General features: G+C 38.3%; 1 protein-coding gene across 1 annotated transcript; it reads right to left on the bottom strand.

Annotated features, from left to right (window-relative positions):
- Positions 1–15,548: 15,548 nt before the first annotated feature.
- On the bottom strand, positions 15,549–17,540 carry LOC121967850 (pentatricopeptide repeat-containing protein At2g13600-like). Its single transcript, XM_042518344.1, has one exon. It carries the CDS (start codon positions 17,495–17,497, stop codon positions 15,767–15,769), a length of 1,731 nt encoding a protein of 576 aa, XP_042374278.1. The 5' UTR covers positions 17,498–17,540; the 3' UTR covers positions 15,549–15,766.
- Between the last annotated feature and the right edge of the window lie 673 nt (positions 17,541–18,213).

The raw sequence follows: 18,213 nt of genomic DNA, 5'->3' as shown, positions 1-18,213 counted from the left end.
GATTTGGGTCGAACGTGTTAAGTTCCGCAGGAGACCCAAGTCAAAACCTAAAAGAACGAATAGATTAAGTTTTGGATCAAACGTGTTAAGTTCCGCAGGCGATCCAAAATTTAATTTAAAAGAACACATGGTAGCTAGGAAAAGGTTCAGACCTTTGTACAAAATTTTTGTACAGTGGAACCTCTAGGTTTTCCGAGTAGCAACCAACACTTAGGAGCACAGAAAGTTAAGGGAAAGATGCAACTAGAGAGAAGGACAGCATAAGAGAGAGTCAACAGACTCGGTGCGTTCGAGGGACAAGGTGTTGTGGAATATTATGATGGAGGACAAGAAGGAAGTGCGAGACATTTCTGAGGGACGAGAAGCCTGAGCAGAAGATTGCTCGAGAAGGTCGAAAAATAATTTTGGGTGAGTCCTATTTAGGATGACCGTGATCATCCAAGCGAGCAGAGTTGTATTGGAGCAGAACCTGACAGTCAACGAGATGTTGACTATCTGGGCCCCTGGACCAAGTCTAGGCCCCCGGGTGCTCTGGGCGCTCGGACTAGGTCAGGGCACCCGGACCCCGGGTCAGCCCAGGGGCGCCTCGATGCCCTCATGTTCAAGGAAGGGTGTCCAAGCACCCGGACCTGGTTCGAGCGCTTGGACCAGGATAAAATTTTATCCCGTGCCCGTTGTATAGCCGTTTATGTGACAATAAGATTTACTATGTTGGGAGTGCCTGGAGAGGGTCTGGGCACTCGGATTGTAACACGTCAACAAACGGTCATTTTCGACTAGTGGGTTATATTGAGCCCTGGTCTTCTCCTTTTCATATAACACACTTTGTACTTCAAATCTTTTCAGTCTTTCATTTTCGAGTGTTATTTTCGTGTACGAGGCTTCTTCGCCTCTAACGTTTTGTTCGAGAATGAGATCTTGATAAATGAACTTACATTCCTTGGAGTAGCAATCCTCTAATTGCCAACCAAGTAAAAAAATCATTTGTCTCGTACTTGTTTTATTTCATTATATTTTGTTTAAAGTGTGTAATTGTGTTAAGCCCGATTGTTTGAGAAATGTATTACTGTTTTATATTATGCAAGGCAATTCACCCCCCCCCCCCCCCTCTTATCAACTGCAAGGGACCTACAATTGATATCAGAGCAAGGTAATCTCAGAAGGACTAACCGCCAATTAAAGTAAAGACTATGGTCAGAACAAGCATCCACCCGCCGAAGTTCGAAGGAGACTTCGCACACTGGAATAAAAAAATAGAGGTATATTTTAAAATCAATTTTGATATATTTTTAATTTAAAAAAAATTATTTTGAGTAGCTACCAACAACAACGGCGAGTTGAAGAAAGAATAACATTGGATGAAGAAGGAACAAGCCAAATTTGTAGAAAATAGAAAAGAAAAATTCCATCTGCTAAGCACACTTCCACCATAAGAGGTAAACTGAATCAAAGTCTATCAGTATGCAAAAGACCTCTGAGAAAAATTCCTGGAGCTTCAGAAGGATCATCCGAAGCCAAGCTCGCAAGGAGAAACTACTTCGGAACCAATTGACGAATCTACAACTAAAGGAAGGTGAAATAGCTTCTCAACTGCACGCAAGTTAAAGGAACTAGTCACTGAATTCATGAATCTTAGAAAAAAGATAACCAACCAAGATTTACTAAGGTATGTGCTTAACACTTTTTCTAGAACTCCTAAATGGTCAACTATAGTACATGCATAGTACATCTCTCGAGATTTAGAGGTATGTAATTTAGAAGAATTATTTTTTACTTTTGAAATTCATGAGTCTAGATGTGCAGATTTAAAGAAGGAGTCGAAGCATAACATTGCCTTGAAGGCAAAAATGGACGAACCAAATTTCGAAAGAGCTCTTGATGATGATGAAACAACATTTATGGTAAAAAAGTTCAAAAAGTTTGTTAAGACTAATAAATTCAATCAAGTGCGGGCTAAAAGAAGAAAAAGGAAAGTGAAGTGCTATCATTACAATAAAGAAAAACACATTAAAGACAATTGTCTAAAACTGAAGAACAAAGACAAGGACAAAAGATCAACCCAGAAGAAGTATAAAATTCTAAAGGTGACATGGGACGAAACGTCATCATAGATTTGAAAGTCGTAGCTTATGTGACTTGCACTAATGGCAAGTCACCAAGACGACAACGAATCAAGGTCATTCGAAATGAGCATCGATGAAGGGGGAGTCACTTCAGAAGGAACTAATAATACAGGGGGAGCTTCATATAATGAGATCAACAAGGTAAGTCAAGTATGATCTCTTTCTCCTAATAAATTATATAAGTTTATAAAAATATTTTCGAAAAATTCTTATCATTTAGAAATTGAAAATGAACTATTAAAAAGGAAAATGATAAATTAAAAATAACTTTAGCAACATTTTGTCGGTTGGAAGATTTCGACAAATTGAAAATAAAAAATTGAAAATTGAAAGAACAAATAGAAAATTTTAAAAATTCTGCATGTTCAAATTTTACTACTTTTAGAAATCATTAAGGACGTAATTGGTATTTTAGATATAATAAGGGCCAAATTAGAAAATTATCATCAAAATATGTTTTGAAAAAATTCTAATTAATCTAGTAAATAGGAACTTATATTGGGTTCCAAAATCATGTTTTAATTAAATTTTTTATGTATTATGTCTTACTTTAATTTGATTAAATATTGTTTTTCTTAGAATTGTCTAAATAAATTATGTCTATAGTTTTTTGTTGAAATTAATTTGATTTTAATTTTTCTAAGAAAGAAGTGTTTATTACTCGTTTCTAAAAAAAATAAATATTTTGAAAATTGAATTATTTTTTATAAATTTTTTAATAAAAGTTCTATTTTTTTATTTAAAAATATTTTGCAAAGTTATTTTTACAAACTTTATTTTTATGTGAAAATCTATTATGTTCTCTATCCATGAAAATATTTTCAAAATTTTTTGATTGTTATTGAATTTTATATGAATTATTTATCCAAATACTAACTTTTAATATTAAAATTCTTGAAAAGTTAATTTTTGAAAATTTATTTTTTTTCTGTAAAAATACTTACTCTACTACATTTTCAGAAAATTTTCCAAGATTTTTTAAGTTTAAAAACTATATTAAGAATTTTTTTAATGAAAATACATCTTTCTATAGAAAATAATTTATTATTGCTCAAATCATTTTAAAATTTTTGTGAAAATTTTATTGCTACTTTGAATATGTTTATTTAACTGGTTTACATAATTTTAGAATTTTTAACACTTAGAATTAATTTTAAAATTATTTCTCCAAAAATGCTTTATAAATCGTAGAAGTTAAAATTTTCAAAATTTTAATTTTTTTTCTTTCTTAGAAATTATTTCATATTTATTTCAATATTATTTTCCAATATTTCTCCTATTTTTAATGTGATCAAAGAGGGAGAATTAGAGATTAAGTCTAGGGGAGGGTACATTTTGTTATTATTAATTACAAATTATCTACCTATTATTTTAATGTTATTTGTTTTGATTTATCCTAACTTAACTTGGGTTGCTTACATTAAAAAGGGGAGATTGTAAGTACCTCGTGGTAATTTTGATGTGATCAACCAAGTCAAGTTAGGTCCTGTTGTCTTTTGATGTCTTGTGTCTAAGTGTGCAAGAACTTAGGAACACAGGAAGTCGAGCGAAAGACGCAGATAGCGAGAAGGACGACACGGGAGAGAGTCGACGGGCTCTGTGTATTCGAGAGACGAGGTGCTGCGGAAGAGTGCCTTGGCGGACGAGAAGGAAGCGCAGTATTTCCGAGGGACGAGAAGGAAGAGAAGCCGGAGCGGAAGACTGCTCAAGAAGATCGAAAAATGGGTTTGGGTGAGCTCTATTTCGGATGGCCGAGATCACCCAAGCAAGTGGAGTCGGATTGGAGTAAATTGGACATTCAATGAAATGTTGACTGTCCGGGCACCTGGACCAAGTCCAAGCGCCCGGTGCTCTGGGCGCCTGGCCAGCCTCGTCGAGGAAGGGCTTCGGGCGCCCAGACCAAGGTAAAATTTTACCCCGCACCTATTGCATAGACATTGCGCCCGGAGAGGGTCCGAGAGCCCGGGCAGTGTCACGTCAGCAAACGGTCATTTTCAACCAATGGGCTATAAATAGAACCCTGGTCTTCTCCTTTTTCGTATAACATGCTATGTACTTCGAAATCTTTTTTGTCTTTCATTTCTGAGCGTTATTTTTTAGTACGAGGCTTCTCCACCTCCGACATTTTGTTCAAGAAAGAGATCTTGATAAGTGAGCTTACATTCCTTGGAGTAGCAATCCTCTAATTGCCAACCAAGTAAAAATTCGTTTGTCTCGTACTTGTTTTATTTCATTATATTTTGTTTAAAGTGTGTAATTCTATTAACCCCGATTATTTGAGAAAGGTATTGATGTTTTTATATTGTACAGGGCAATTCACCTTCCTCTTGTCGCCCACAAGGGACTACATAAAGAAGTCTCCATTGATCCGGCCTTGCAAGAAAGCACTGATCTGCACCTCGCGGTGACTAGAGAAACAATCTTGGTCACCCGATTGAACCATTGCAGATACTCCTTCAAAGGTTCCTAGGATTTTACTTAAGGGCAAACAAATCTTGCGGGATTTTTTGATACCTCTGACTGGTGACGAAGTGTTGCATGAATATACTCTTGAATTCCTCGAAAGTTCGAATATAGGAAGTGGGGAGATGGCTAAACCACCTCTGTGTTGAGCCCGAGAGTGTCGTCAAGAAAACTAGACATTTGATGTCGTCTATATACTGATGTATTTCAAATTTGAAGATATGATCCTTAGGGTCAGTCGTGTCATTATATTTCCAGATCTACAAGGATCAAAAATGTCTCAGTAACTCATCTTGGAGGATGTTTCTTGAGAATGGAGGGCCTTAGGAGGCCTTTGATCCTCCAGATATGGAGGTCTTTCCCCTCATAGGACCCCCATGGGGGTCTCTTCTGAAGATTCCAAGGAAGATTCTCTCACAATCGATGTATTAATCTATGTGGGGAACGCAACCTGTGGCATTCCTGTAGGCTGGGTCAACCTCTGATAAGGTGCCAATGGTGCTTCGACAGACCGAGGCGGTGGTTTAGTTAGAGGGTTGGTCCCTGACGATAATGATTGTTGGGATTGTCCTTGCAATACTGTCTGCATCATCTCAACTACTAATCTGTTGCAGTCCTCCGTTGCTATGGTGACGATGTTCGGTCTTTTGGTGTCATCCATCCTAACATCTCAGTTCAGGTCTTAACTCAGTGTTCCCAAAGACGGTGATAATTTGATCCTACCTAAGAACACCGACAAACCAACCACCAGTGAGTGTTGATGTTGACTGGGTCGTCTTGTGCCAAGCAACTAGGAGGACTTATGGAGAGATCCATTGGAGCTTGGAGAGAGAATACTAGGGAGAGGAGGTTAGAATGACAATTGGGTTCTGCAACACAGCTACTCTGATGCTTAAGTCAGTCTGCGACTGTGGAGGGAGGAGAACAAAGAATAGTAATTAGGGTTGGATGTGTGTCTGTGTGTACTTGTGCCCCCAGGAATGGGCTACCTTTTATAGAGTGGTGACTGTGTTCCCATGTTCTCCATGTGTTTCGAAATTTCCACTAATGCTACCTACGTCTCCTAAAATAAATGAATGTGTTATCCACAACTTCCAAGCTAAACGACAACACCCGCATCTTTTGTGAGCGATGGCTAATGTTCGCCTTTGAGTGGGTTCCCTTCAGAGTCGGAAGATTACTTAGGAAGTTTGACACCCATTCAGAGTCAGAAAATCAATTAGGGAGTTTGGGACCCATTCAAAGTCGAGAGTGTTATAAGAGTCCAAGTTCTCTTTGGTGTCAGGGTCCCTTCAGAGTCAGGGAACCTGGCAAAGAGTTGCATGGAGTCGAGGTCCTTCTTGGAGTCAGAGCGCTATGGAATTAATAAATGACTCTTCATTGACTTTGACCATCACTTCAATAGGACTATTAACCTCCGGTGCAATGTGGTCACCTCTAATTACCCCCTACATCACCCCTCCCTAAGTTTTCATCCACAAAATTATAGGACCGTTGCGGCCGACAAGAGGGGAGGGGTGAATTGCCCTACAAAAATTAAACCAAAAACCCTTCTCGGATATTCAACTAATTTAAAAGACACTTGTAATAATAAAACTAAGAGACTAAAAGAAAAGAGCAGACACAAGAGATTTACTTGGTTTGCAATCAGGGGATTGCTAATCCAAGGAAAGTAAGCGCACTTCTGTTTATCTCCTTCGGGCGGAGTAGCCTCTTTACAGCGTTGACAACACAAATAAAAGAAACAGAATTGAAAGCACAGAGAAAACTGATTACAAGTGAGTTGATTTAACTGTGCAGATCAGTGCTATATTTATAGCACTGGTCGGGGCGCCCCGAAGGGGTTCCGGGCGCCCTAGGGGGGATAAAATTTTATCCCCCAACGATCAGATCGCGTTTGACGCGATCCTGGTCAAAATCCAGGTCCGGGCGCCCCGGACTGCTCCGGGCGCCCTGAAGCCCAAAGTCAACAGACGTTGACTTTTTCATCTCCGGTTCAGCTCGTCTCGGTCCGGGTCTTGTTCGCTCCGGCTCCGCTAGCTTGAGTGATCTCGGCCATCCGGAATAGGGCTCACCCGAACCCAAGTTCCGACCTTCTTCTCGAGCAGCCTTTCTTCCCGATTTCTCGTCCCTCGAACGCCGCGCACGTTCTTCTCGTCCACCGGTGTACTCTTCCGCGGTCAACTCGTCCCTCGGACGCACCGAGCCTGTCGGCTCTCTCCCGTGCCGTCCTTCTCGCTAGCCGCGTCTTCTGCTCGACTTCCTGTGTTCCTAAGCTCCTGCACACTTAGACACAAGGGTTAGACAACGCAGGACCTAACTTAGCTTGTTTGATCACATCAAAACACCTTGGGGTTCCAACAATCTCCCCCTTTTTGATGTGAGCAACCCAAGTTAAGTTAGGGAAAACATATGCAATAAAAATAATTTATTTATAATTAAGTCCAAAGATATTTCAATTTTAAAAATTATATACCTCCCCCTAGACTTAACATCTGTCTCCCCCTTTGATCACATAAAAAAATGAGGTTTCTTTTAACAAGTTTAAGGTAAATTCTAAAAAATCTTAAGTGTAAAAATGTTTAAGCAAAATGGCTAAGAAAAGACACTCTTCAGAATTTTTCTTTCGAAAAATTTAAGTAAAACATTTTTAAAAAAAAATCATAAGTGTTAACAAAAATTTCTTAGTCAATTTTCAAAAAAAAATTTCGAAGGCAGTTATCATAAAAAAAAAATCTTAGTCAAAATAAAAAATTTAAGCCAATTTTTTAAAAAAAAAACTTAAGGAAAAAATATTTTCTATAGCAAATTTTAAAAATAATTTTAAAAAAATTTCTAATTTTCATAAAAAAATTCTAAGTCAATTTTCATAAAAAAAATTCTAAGGTAATTTTTTTAAAAAAAAAAATCTAAGGAAATTTTTTTTTTCTAAATCAATTTTAAATATTTTCTAACATAAATTGAATAACTCTTTTAAAGCATTAAGTGAATTAAATTAATACTTTTTCAGTTAGTCAATTAAACTTTTCATTTCGATACTTGGCTTCCAGGTCGTGGCGAGACACTAGGTCTTCTTGGTTATTGGAGCAACAACCACTTCCTTAGACAAAGCCTCATAAAGAAATTAGTTGTTTAATTTCCTTGCTGAAAATGCTAAGTCTAATTTTAATTTTAAATTAAACAGGTTTTTGGAATCCAGTAGAGGTTCCTACCTACAGGATTAACCAAGTATTTCCTGAGTACATAGACTTTTGATATATTTCTAATTTGACTTTGATGAAATCTATAATACCAATTTAAACCTCTATAATTTCTAAAAGTAGAAATATTTGAACCATTAGATTTTTTCAATCTTTTTATTTCTTCTTTTAGTTTTTCATTTTCAATTTTCAATTTTTCAAAATCCTATATAAGACATGATTTTGCCAAAATTCTTTTTGTTTCTAGAATTTTATTTTCTAATTTGGTATTTTTATTTTCTAATTTATACATGGATTTTGCCATTGCCTTAATACCAAAGTAAAGTTCATCAGGGGGTAAGAGGCATACCTCACTTACCATATCAGACTTGAAGCCTGAATCTCCCCCTGCTTCACTACTTCCATCTGAGGTCGCTCCCCCTTCATCGATGCTGGGTTCTGATATACTTTGTCCTTCGTAGCTTGCCATCAGTGCTATCCCGACATATTCTTGAATCTCGGACTCAGATGATGAAGTGTCATCCCAAGTGGCTTTTAGGTTCTTGTGTTTCTTGGGTGTCTTCATTTTGTCCTTCTTTAGTTCAGGGCAATCCTCTCTTAAGTGTCCTTCCTTTTGACACTAGTAGCAACGCACTTTCTTCTATTTCTTGGATTCTTTTTATTCTGCATTTCTTTAAATTTATTAGATCTAAAAAACTTTTTAAAGTTTCTTACCATATATGCTTCTTGGTCTTCTTCGGAGTCTGACTCGGGTTCATCCTTCTTGGTTGCATTCAGCGTCATTATCTGACTTGAGTCTTTTGTTGTAGCTGCACACCTGGTTTCATGTAACTCAAGAGTAGAAAACAACTCTTCTAAAGTACTTACCTCCAGGTCTTTTGAAATATAGCAGGCGTCGACGATTGATGTCCACTCCGGAGTTCTGGGAAACGCGTTGAGTGTGTAGCGTATGTTATCTCGATTTGTTACCGTTTCTCCGAGGTTCTCGAGATCAGTAATCAGTTCTTTTACCTTTGCGTGTAGATTGACTACCTTCTCACCTTTTTCAAGACGAATGTTCATCAACTTGTTCCGGAGGATGTCTCTTCTAGCGAGCTTCGCTTCAGACGTGCCTTCGTGGAGTTCCAGGAACTTCTCCCAGAGATCTTTAGCAGATGAATAACTTTTGATGTGGTTGACCTCTTGAGGCGGTAACACGCTCAGCAGGTGATATTCCGCACGGTTGTTTGCTACAGATTCATTCTGCTCATTCTTTGTCCAATTGCTCTCTTCTTTTTCTTCTCCTTCTTGATTCGTCGGAGCTAAAAAATCATACTTCATTATAAACTGAATTTCGAAATCAGTTCTTAGGAATACCTCCATACGACGCTTCCAGTTTGCGAAGTTCCCCTCAAATTTTGTGGGACGATGCTTGGTCCGACCATCTTGTTGCTTCGATCGGCGGTTAGTCCTCCTGAAGCGCCTCGACTCTGATACCACTTGTAGGACCGTTGCGGCCGGCAAGAGAGGAGGGGTGAATTGTCCTACAAAAATTAAACCAAAAACCCTTCTCGGATATTCAACTAATTTTAAAAGACACTTGTAATAATAAAACTAAGAGACTAAAAGAAAAGAGCAGACACAAGAGATTTACTTGGTTTGCAATCAGGGGATTATTAATCCAAGGAAAGTAAGCGCACTATCTGTTTATCTCCTTCGGGCGGAGTAGCTTCTTTACAACGTTGACAGCACAAATAAAAGAAATAGAATTGAAAGCACAGAGAAAACTGATTACAAGTGAGTTGATTTAACTGTGCAGATCAGTGCTATATTTATAACACTGGTCGGGGCGCCCCGAAGGAGTTCCGGGCGCCCTAGGGGGGATAAAATTTTATCCCCCAACGATCAGATCGCGTTTGACGCGATCCTAGTCAAAATCCAGGTCCGGGCGCCCGGAAGGGTTCCGGGCGCCTCGGAGGGCTCCGGGCGCCCCGAACTGCTCCGGGCGCACCGGAGCCCAAAGTCAACAGACGTTGACTTTTTCATCTCTGGTTTAGCTCGTCTCGATGCGGGTCTTGTTCGCTCCGGCTCCGCTAGCTTGGGTGGTCTCGGCCATCCGGAATAGGGCTCACCCGAACCCAAGTTACGGCATTCTCCTCGAGCAGCCTTCCTTCCCGGTTTCTCGTCCCTCGAACGCCACGCACGTTCTTCTCGTCCACCGGTGTACTCTTCCGCGGTCACCTCGTCCCTCGGACGCACCGAGCCCGTCGGCTCTCTCCCGTGTCGTCCTTCTCGCTAGTCGCGTCTTCCGCTCAACTTCCTGTGTTCCTAAGCTCCTGCACACTTAGACACAAGGGTTAGATAACGTAGGACCTAACTTAACTTATTTGATCACATCAAAATACCTTGAGGTTTCAACAAAAATAATTATATAACAAAGCTTGTAATGCTTGATTATGCAATTGACTTGTTGCATAATTTTGCGATGTTGCTCATTTTAAAGTCTATCACCCACCCATATACATAACCTTTTTAATCCATCAAACTACCATGACAAATGAAGTTATACCATCATTACTATTCTTGGACAACTTAGTCTAACTAAATAGTTGATGAATGAGACAATTATAATAAGATAACATGAAACATATGATTATTAGTCTAGTTTAAAATCTACATTGCTTCCACACAAGTACTATATGGTTATTAAACCTCGACCGTCAGACCTTCTAGAATAGGGTAAATCTACGCAAACAAAAAAAAACATAATTATGATCACAATAAAACATTTTGACCATTTTTTTCTAAAATCAGATATGCTTAAAAAAAAACTTAATTTCCCATGTCATGCCTCTTCAACAAGCACGTCACCCTTCACCATTGCCCAATCTTGTCTCCGAAGCAAGCAATAGACTGCACCGTAGTGGGTACGTTGCTAAACTTGAAGAGTATCACTTTCTTTGTGTGCAAATGTTTCTGCTTGGTGTCCTAAAATCAAGCAATGATTGCTAAGTCTACTAGAAACAAAGATAACTTTGTTTGTGCTACTCCACTCTTCATAGATTTAGGAGATGTGTACCACCAGGAAGAATAAGGGGTGCCCTCCTTGGAAGAATAAAGGTGAAGCTCGCCACCTGTGTAGTGCACGGCTGCACGTCTGCACCAAAGATCTCAGGGGGCATGGATGCTCCGTGACGTCCTATTGATGCAAGAAGAGTTGAGAAATAAACTGTGAAGCAAAAGTAATCCATGAAGTTTAATATGCACTAACCAAAACATAGAATCAAAAAGTTTAGAAATATGCACAAAACAACAATCTTTTGCATGCAAAGATGACACCTAGCTAAAATGCGATGATTTGGTGAGTGTTGGAGGGCGGAAAATGTACTTGTTGGGATAAAATAGATGGGATAGGATTGCTGCAGAATTGCATGATTCATAATGTTTGCAGCGTTACGGAGGGTTGGTGGTGTGGCATGCTATCAGGCTGCTTGGGCATGTTAAGCAAATGGCAGGTGTATAGGGTGGGACTGCCATGCCATTACGGCTTGGTGGTGGATTTGGTTGGATGGAGAGTGCACTCTTGGAACTTGATGTGAGTGCTTTACCTTTTTCCTTTTTCTTCCCTTTCTGTTCATGTCACTACTTCGTCTGATGAATACATTAGGTACTCATGGTTGACCAAAGACACAAGCACAGCGATTGCATGCAATTGAAAGGGTATCTATTTCCTTTTCTTTTCTCCTTTTCTTCTGTGGGAAGAGAAGGTGACCATTATCGACTGCACTAGAAGATTGCCCCATTAACAGTTGTTCTTTTATATATAATTAAATGTTGTATTATGTTTATCTGTTAAAGAATGAGATTTACTTAGTAATGAATCCTTAATCCTACATTTATAATTGCATTGTTTCTTCTTTTTGCCTCACAACTCATACCTCCATATTACCACAGCTATTTCATTTTACAACTTCTCTGGTCTCTTCATCCCTCTTATCTGTTTTCTTCCTGGGCGGTAAGTCTCTTTCATTAACAGCAACCATGAGTGGTCAATAGCCCATGACTGCAAGACCCTTTTGGATCAATTGATCAAGTGACAGTATCAACAAGTCACAGCCAACCAAAGACAAGGAATATGGACCAATGTATATGAAGGTCCCATTAGCTATTCATCAAGTTGTTCACTTAGTGGCATTACTAACACCCCTGAGCAATCTATATTGGTTGACACCTTTGATCACGTCAAGACAAGATGAGTATGAGGGCACAACATGCTTGGTAATTTACCTATGTTTAGGTGGACACATTTTACCACCCTTGTAGCTAGCAAGAATGCATACGAAAATCTAGGATCCACGTACACATACTTGATTACTCGATATCATAGAAATAGTTGATATCAAGGATTATATGAACAATAAGTTGGGCGTTCCTGATAAATTTCTGTCATCAACGATGGTAGTAGCTACATTGAGGATTGGGCAATATATATTTGGTGGTTATGTTATTTCTTAAGAAGATTTTATTGTTGCATTTTTATTGTGCTATGAATAGGTATTGATGCAATCTACTTATGGCATTCTTGTTAAGTCTTTCCTTCTTGAAAAATTTATGATTATTTTGTTTCGATAGTCAATTTTCATTGGATTATAGAATTGAATGTTGTAATTACTACTTGCGTTTTACAAGGATTCCATTGTATATGCATATATTCATATCATGTGATGTATGGTTTATGGCATAGACATTGACTAGTGTTACTGCGTCGATGGACTTCAGGAAAAATGCGTTTTCGAGAAGATTGTCATCTGCACATGAGAACCATTCAAAGAAAATGAACAAATCTAGCTGATAGTGTGACATCTACAACTTGAGAAAACATACTAAGAACTGAGTGTATTGCCATAAAATATTACAAACAACTTCTAACACAAAGAAAAACAAAATTGAAGTAGCATTATATTATTACAGCAAAGACAGCTAAGCATGTTATGCTTTTTCTAATTAATATTTGTAGACTTGTGAACCAGCTTAGGAGTATCTAAGAAGCACTTCTTGTCAGATAACTCACTGCAATTCTTAGCAATAAAGAAGAGTCAATGGACAGCATTTGTTCAAAGCTAAGGGCAAATAATGATCAAAAGAGAATCTGAATAACAGATGTTTGTTACTTTTAAATTTCAAATTAGAACCAAATTTATGTTTGCTGCCACGAAGTATGCCCCAGAGTTATCTAAGGGCAACTTGAGTTTTCCCAAACACTTGTGAACTCTAACCTCACTTATACCACCATGTGTGCTCTAGATTGTCAATAAATTCATGCCTTCCATTATATTTCTTGTCTTTACAGAACTCTCAATGTGTTTTCCGCTATCCTCTGACGCGGTGCTTCAGATTCTCAACTAGGTCATGACATCTCCCATTATCTATCATTTGGGAGGTGTCCATTGTTGTTGCTGCCTCTCTCTCTCTCTCTCTTCTTCAATCCTATCCACCCTATGTTTTGGATTTGCTAGGTAACTCCACATACAAAGCCAAAGACAACCCACAAGTATAGATTTGCATATTATATGCTCTTTAGGTTACCTACAAAAGAGTATTATAGATGATATTATTATTGTATGTGTATAGCAATTTAATTATATACATTAGCTATCCTTTGTCAATACCGTTTTGTAATTTAATATGATAGAAAATAGAATAACTTTACTAAATTAAATCTTAAAACACATATATTAGTTTTTACATTTAAATTGTTACTTTATTAATGATGTAGTCCTATTAAAGCATAGATCCAATCAAGGTTTGAAATTTCGAGTCGTGCCACCCGAAATCATTGAAATTTACCATTCTAGTGAGGAAGCGAAAGCAGCATAGCACGCAAACAAATTTTGTGTTTGCCATCCGTCTGCGATCGACACCTCTGCAATGGTAGAAGCGTCGTAGAACGCTTCTAACAATAGCAGAGGCGTCGTGCGATGCTTCCGGCACCGCTAGAAGCGTCCGCAACGTTTCTACCGGCGCCGGAAGCGTTGCGCGAGCGCTTCTTGTGGGGCTCGCGGGATTGTTGTATAGCATACGCGTACTGTTACAAAAGAAAAAAGATTTAATTAATTTAATCAAATCTCAACTGTAGATGTGATATTTTAAATAGACTTTTATAAACCCTAATTAAATTATCCCTATAAAATATAAATATATATATATATATATATATATATATATATATATATATATATATATATATATATATATATATAAAATAAAATAAAATTATTAATTGATATTATAAAAAAAATTCTTTTTACTGTTTTAAATTTATTTAAAATTTCTAAAAAATATAAAAATTCTATAAAAAAAATCTAATAAATCATATTTATATTCTAATAATTTTTTTATTATTTCATTTTTTTACTGTTTAATTGATATTTTGATTTTAATTTTTTTACTATTTTAAATATATAAGATTTAAACTAATAATTAATTAATGAATAAACAATTAATTTATATAATTATGATGTATCAATTTTAATTAGAGTAATTAATACATCTTTAAAGAAAACTATATTTAATTAGTTTTTCTAACCATATTAAGTTGTTCAAAAAATTTATATAAAATCAATATACAATTTATTTTAAAATTATACACAGTAAACATACTTATCTAATAATTACTATATATAAATAAAAAAAATACCGAAATTGTATCAACACGGCACGATACGATACCGAAACCATATCGTTTCAATCTAGGACCGAAACCTCGACATGAGTCGAAATTTTAAACCTTGGATCCAGACCATCCAATCATATTATTGGACCCCAAATCAAATTGAATTGTGTGATTCTAATATCGTTGAGTGCAGCACCTTGCATCCTCTTTACGTTTACATTTGTTATGCTTCTTTATCTCTATAATATTTTTTTTTCTTTCTACTCAAATTAGTCAAACTATTTTAGAAGTTTTATATGATCCAAGGAGGAAACAAGTAATGATCAATGAGATAGTAGCATTGCATCATATTGGTATAAGGGAGCTCCTTACTCTACTTACTCTAGGTCGCAAATATGTATTTACTAACAAAATATCCTCCAATGGCTCCATTAACAAATTTTAGAATTCATTGAGTTGCAACAAGATATCCACAAATATGTGATTAATTATATTGATGCATTCTCTCCTATTGCTAAGATTGCATTAATTTACCTTTTTCTTACTCTGGCAGCTATATCTCAATGGACACGTCCCTATGGGGGTGCCAAGTTGGCTAGAGGATGACAACTTTGCTACAATGGAGCAAGGGGTCAATTCTCGGCGAACGCATGCCCTTAGGAAAAAAAAAACCCTTCCACCCTCTAGCCACTTGACGGTCGGCTATAAGCTAACCCCTTGATTTATCTCCCTTCACATAACCTGGGGGCGGGCTGTGAGAGGCGCCTGAGATGAGCGTAATCACCTTTTGCTACTATATCTAAATGGACACCATCGATACCGATAATGTTTTCTTTACGACATATTCCCAACAGTGGGAATTACACTCTTATAATCCTAGAAAATCTTGTCAATACATCCATATATTATTAACAATTGAATATAGTTCCCTCCAATCAAGCAGTTATACAATAAGCAGTACTGTGTCATACCATCTCAAATTGTTGCTTTCGGTGACAGGTCAAAAAAACATAACATTATCATTTTGATCTCTAACCAACTCAAATTCTTCCAACATTTCCAACTCTTGTTAGTTGGGAAGCTAAAAGTACTGATGTGTGAACAGTCAAAAAAGCACTCGATATTGCATTATCATCATAAACATGGAAATAGAGAGCTTATACATCCCGTACCTGATGATACGGGATAGTGTTCAAGGTCAAGACTTACAACATAGCACCAGTAGAAATTGCTTCAAGTAGCTACAGCATGGCATAAACTAATTTTTATTGAGAAGAACTGATGAATTGATGTATTCTTTACATTGCCAACAGCAATCTGGCATTTCTTCATTCTACTACTATTACTCTTTCATCTTTGATATGATCAACCAGAGTAGCAAGCAACCTGTAAATATCCTCTGTCTCATAATGTGATGTATCACGAGCTACAAACATGTGCTTTCCATTCCTCAACTCTAGCCAACTGTAACCTGGATCCTTCTTCAATCCTTTTTCCTTCATGAGCACTTTGATCCGTCGAGCATCATCCCACAAGCCAGCTGCAGCATAGACGTTGGATAACAGAGTATATCTAGCTCCATTTTTAGGATCTAACATAAAGAGTGACTCAGCAGCTCTCTTTGCAATTTCCAAGTTCCCATGCACTCGGCATGCTCCAAGGAGTGCTCCCCATGTCGCTACACTTGCTGGAACAAATTCACAAGATAGACACTCTATGAAGTCCATGGCTTCTTTGATTTGACATTTGCGCCCAAGCGCATCAATGAAGGCGGCAAAATGTTCATCCCTAGGGCAGACACCATATTCTTTCTCCATCAAACATAGTATCCGACATCCCTCTGAGACAAACCCTGCATGGCTACAAGCAGAAAGAACCCCCAAGAATGTAACATGATTTGGTCTTACACCCTCTGTCACCATCTTTTCAAAGACATCAAGCGATTGCTTTCCATGTCCATTCTGTGCATAGCCTGTTATAATCGAATTCCATGAAACAATATCATGTTTGGGCATCCAGTGGAACAATGAAGCAGCTGAGACCATATTCCCACACTTAGCATACATGTCAATCAGGGCATTGGAAACAAAGACATTGAAGGTGTCCAAACCTATGCACCTTCGAAAAATAAACCCATGCACTTGTCTTCCTCGCTCAGTGAATCCTAAACTTGCACAAGCACTCAAAACAGACACCACTGTGAATGGATTTGGAACAACCCCTTTCGCCATCATCTGCTCGAAGAGCTCCAGTGCTGCCTCCTCCTCCTTGTTCTGCTCATACCCAGAAATCAACGATGTCCAGGAAACAGTATTACGCTCTGGCATGCTAAAAAATACTGCCCGAGCCTCTTGAAGTCTACGTGCTGAAGTGTAAGCTGCAACCAATGAAGTCCAAGTAACAACATCCCTCCTTTCCATTTGATCAAACACGTGCTGAGACGAGTCGACATCTCCACACTTCCCATACGAATCGATCATGACATTTGACATTATAAGATTGAATTCAAGTCCAGAAACAATGACGGATGCATGCAACTGCCGGAGAGATTTCAAGAAACCCAGCCCGGTACAGGCAGCGCAAACGCTAACAACTGTGAACTCATCCATGACGACAAAGTGCTTTAGCATACGGCGGAAGAGATCAAGAGCCTGTCTATGAAAGCCTTGCCGTGCTAGGCTCAGAATCATGGTGTTATAACTAACGAGGTGTTGGTCAGGTAATCGATCGAACAGTTGGTGTGCAAGGTCGATGCGACCGGTACGACAATAAGCAGCCAACATGATGTTGTAGGATTGGTGGTTCTTGAAGGGGAGGTCGTGGAAGGCGGATTCTGCGCAGCGGAGGGATCGGAACTTGGAGTAGAGCTCGACGAGGCGGTTGCCGAGGAGAGTGTGGCGGTTGAAGGCGGACTTGATGAGGCCAGCGTGGAGGCAGACACTGAGCTTGAGGTTTCTGGTGGCGAGGCACTGCTCGATGCACGAGAGAAAGCCGGCGATGGCGGCGGCGGGAGCGATGCACATGGAGTTTGCAGAGAACCCCGGAAAAGTACTCTGCATGACATAGCGATGCAATGCGTCGCGGCGTAGCGAAATTTGGCAAAATATTAAATGAAATGAAAGGGGAATGAAGTAGTTTGGGATTACATATAATGACTTTAAGAATTTAACTAAAAAAAGTTATCATAAATTAAATATGGTATGAGAATATTTAATTAGCTCTCATTACAAAATTTATTTTGTAATTTTTATAACTTTTAACTTATGGGTGTGGTAATGGTAAAATACTTAGAGAAGCAATAAAAAAAAACAGCAGAGTCTGTATTTCAAATAAAATAAATATTTTGAAGATTAGTTGGACTTTAGATTTATCCTATAGACAAATTAAATTAAAAGGTCATGCAGAGAGGATATGCACAAGTATAGGCCTAGCGTTGACTTTCTCTCACCGGGTTGAGGACAACACCTACCCGGTCTGTCGAGCTCAGGTCGACTTCTCATCACCATACATGAGCTAGGCACCACCTGCCATATCTATTGACGTCAAATTTAGGAGTCCAAGGGATATGGTCTGGGAGGAATATTCCCTCTGTGACCCTAGACCAGCATGTAGTGGACGTTCCCGATCGGAGACATTCTTATATAGTCAACTAGCCATGAAAAGATATAGTGATGGACTTGGTTGATCTTCTTGAGGAGGTATCCAAGTGAGTTAACCACAACTTTGTCATCCAAGTGAGTTGGCCAGGACATCTTTCCGAGGATGTTTCTAAACC

The sequence above is a fragment of the Zingiber officinale genome, chromosome 1B (assembly GCF_018446385.1).
Source record: "Zingiber officinale cultivar Zhangliang chromosome 1B, Zo_v1.1, whole genome shotgun sequence".
NCBI classification, from domain to species: Eukaryota; Viridiplantae; Streptophyta; class Magnoliopsida; order Zingiberales; family Zingiberaceae; genus Zingiber; species Zingiber officinale.
Note: the sequence above shows the minus strand (reverse complement) of the source record. Positions and strands in the feature narration are given on the sequence as shown.

What these genes read in the sequence shown, in the direction of transcription:
- LOC121967850 (XM_042518344.1), bottom strand. Translation starts at nt 17,497, where the DNA reads ATGCAGAGTACTTTTCCGGGGTTCTCTGCAAACTCCATGTGCATCGCT.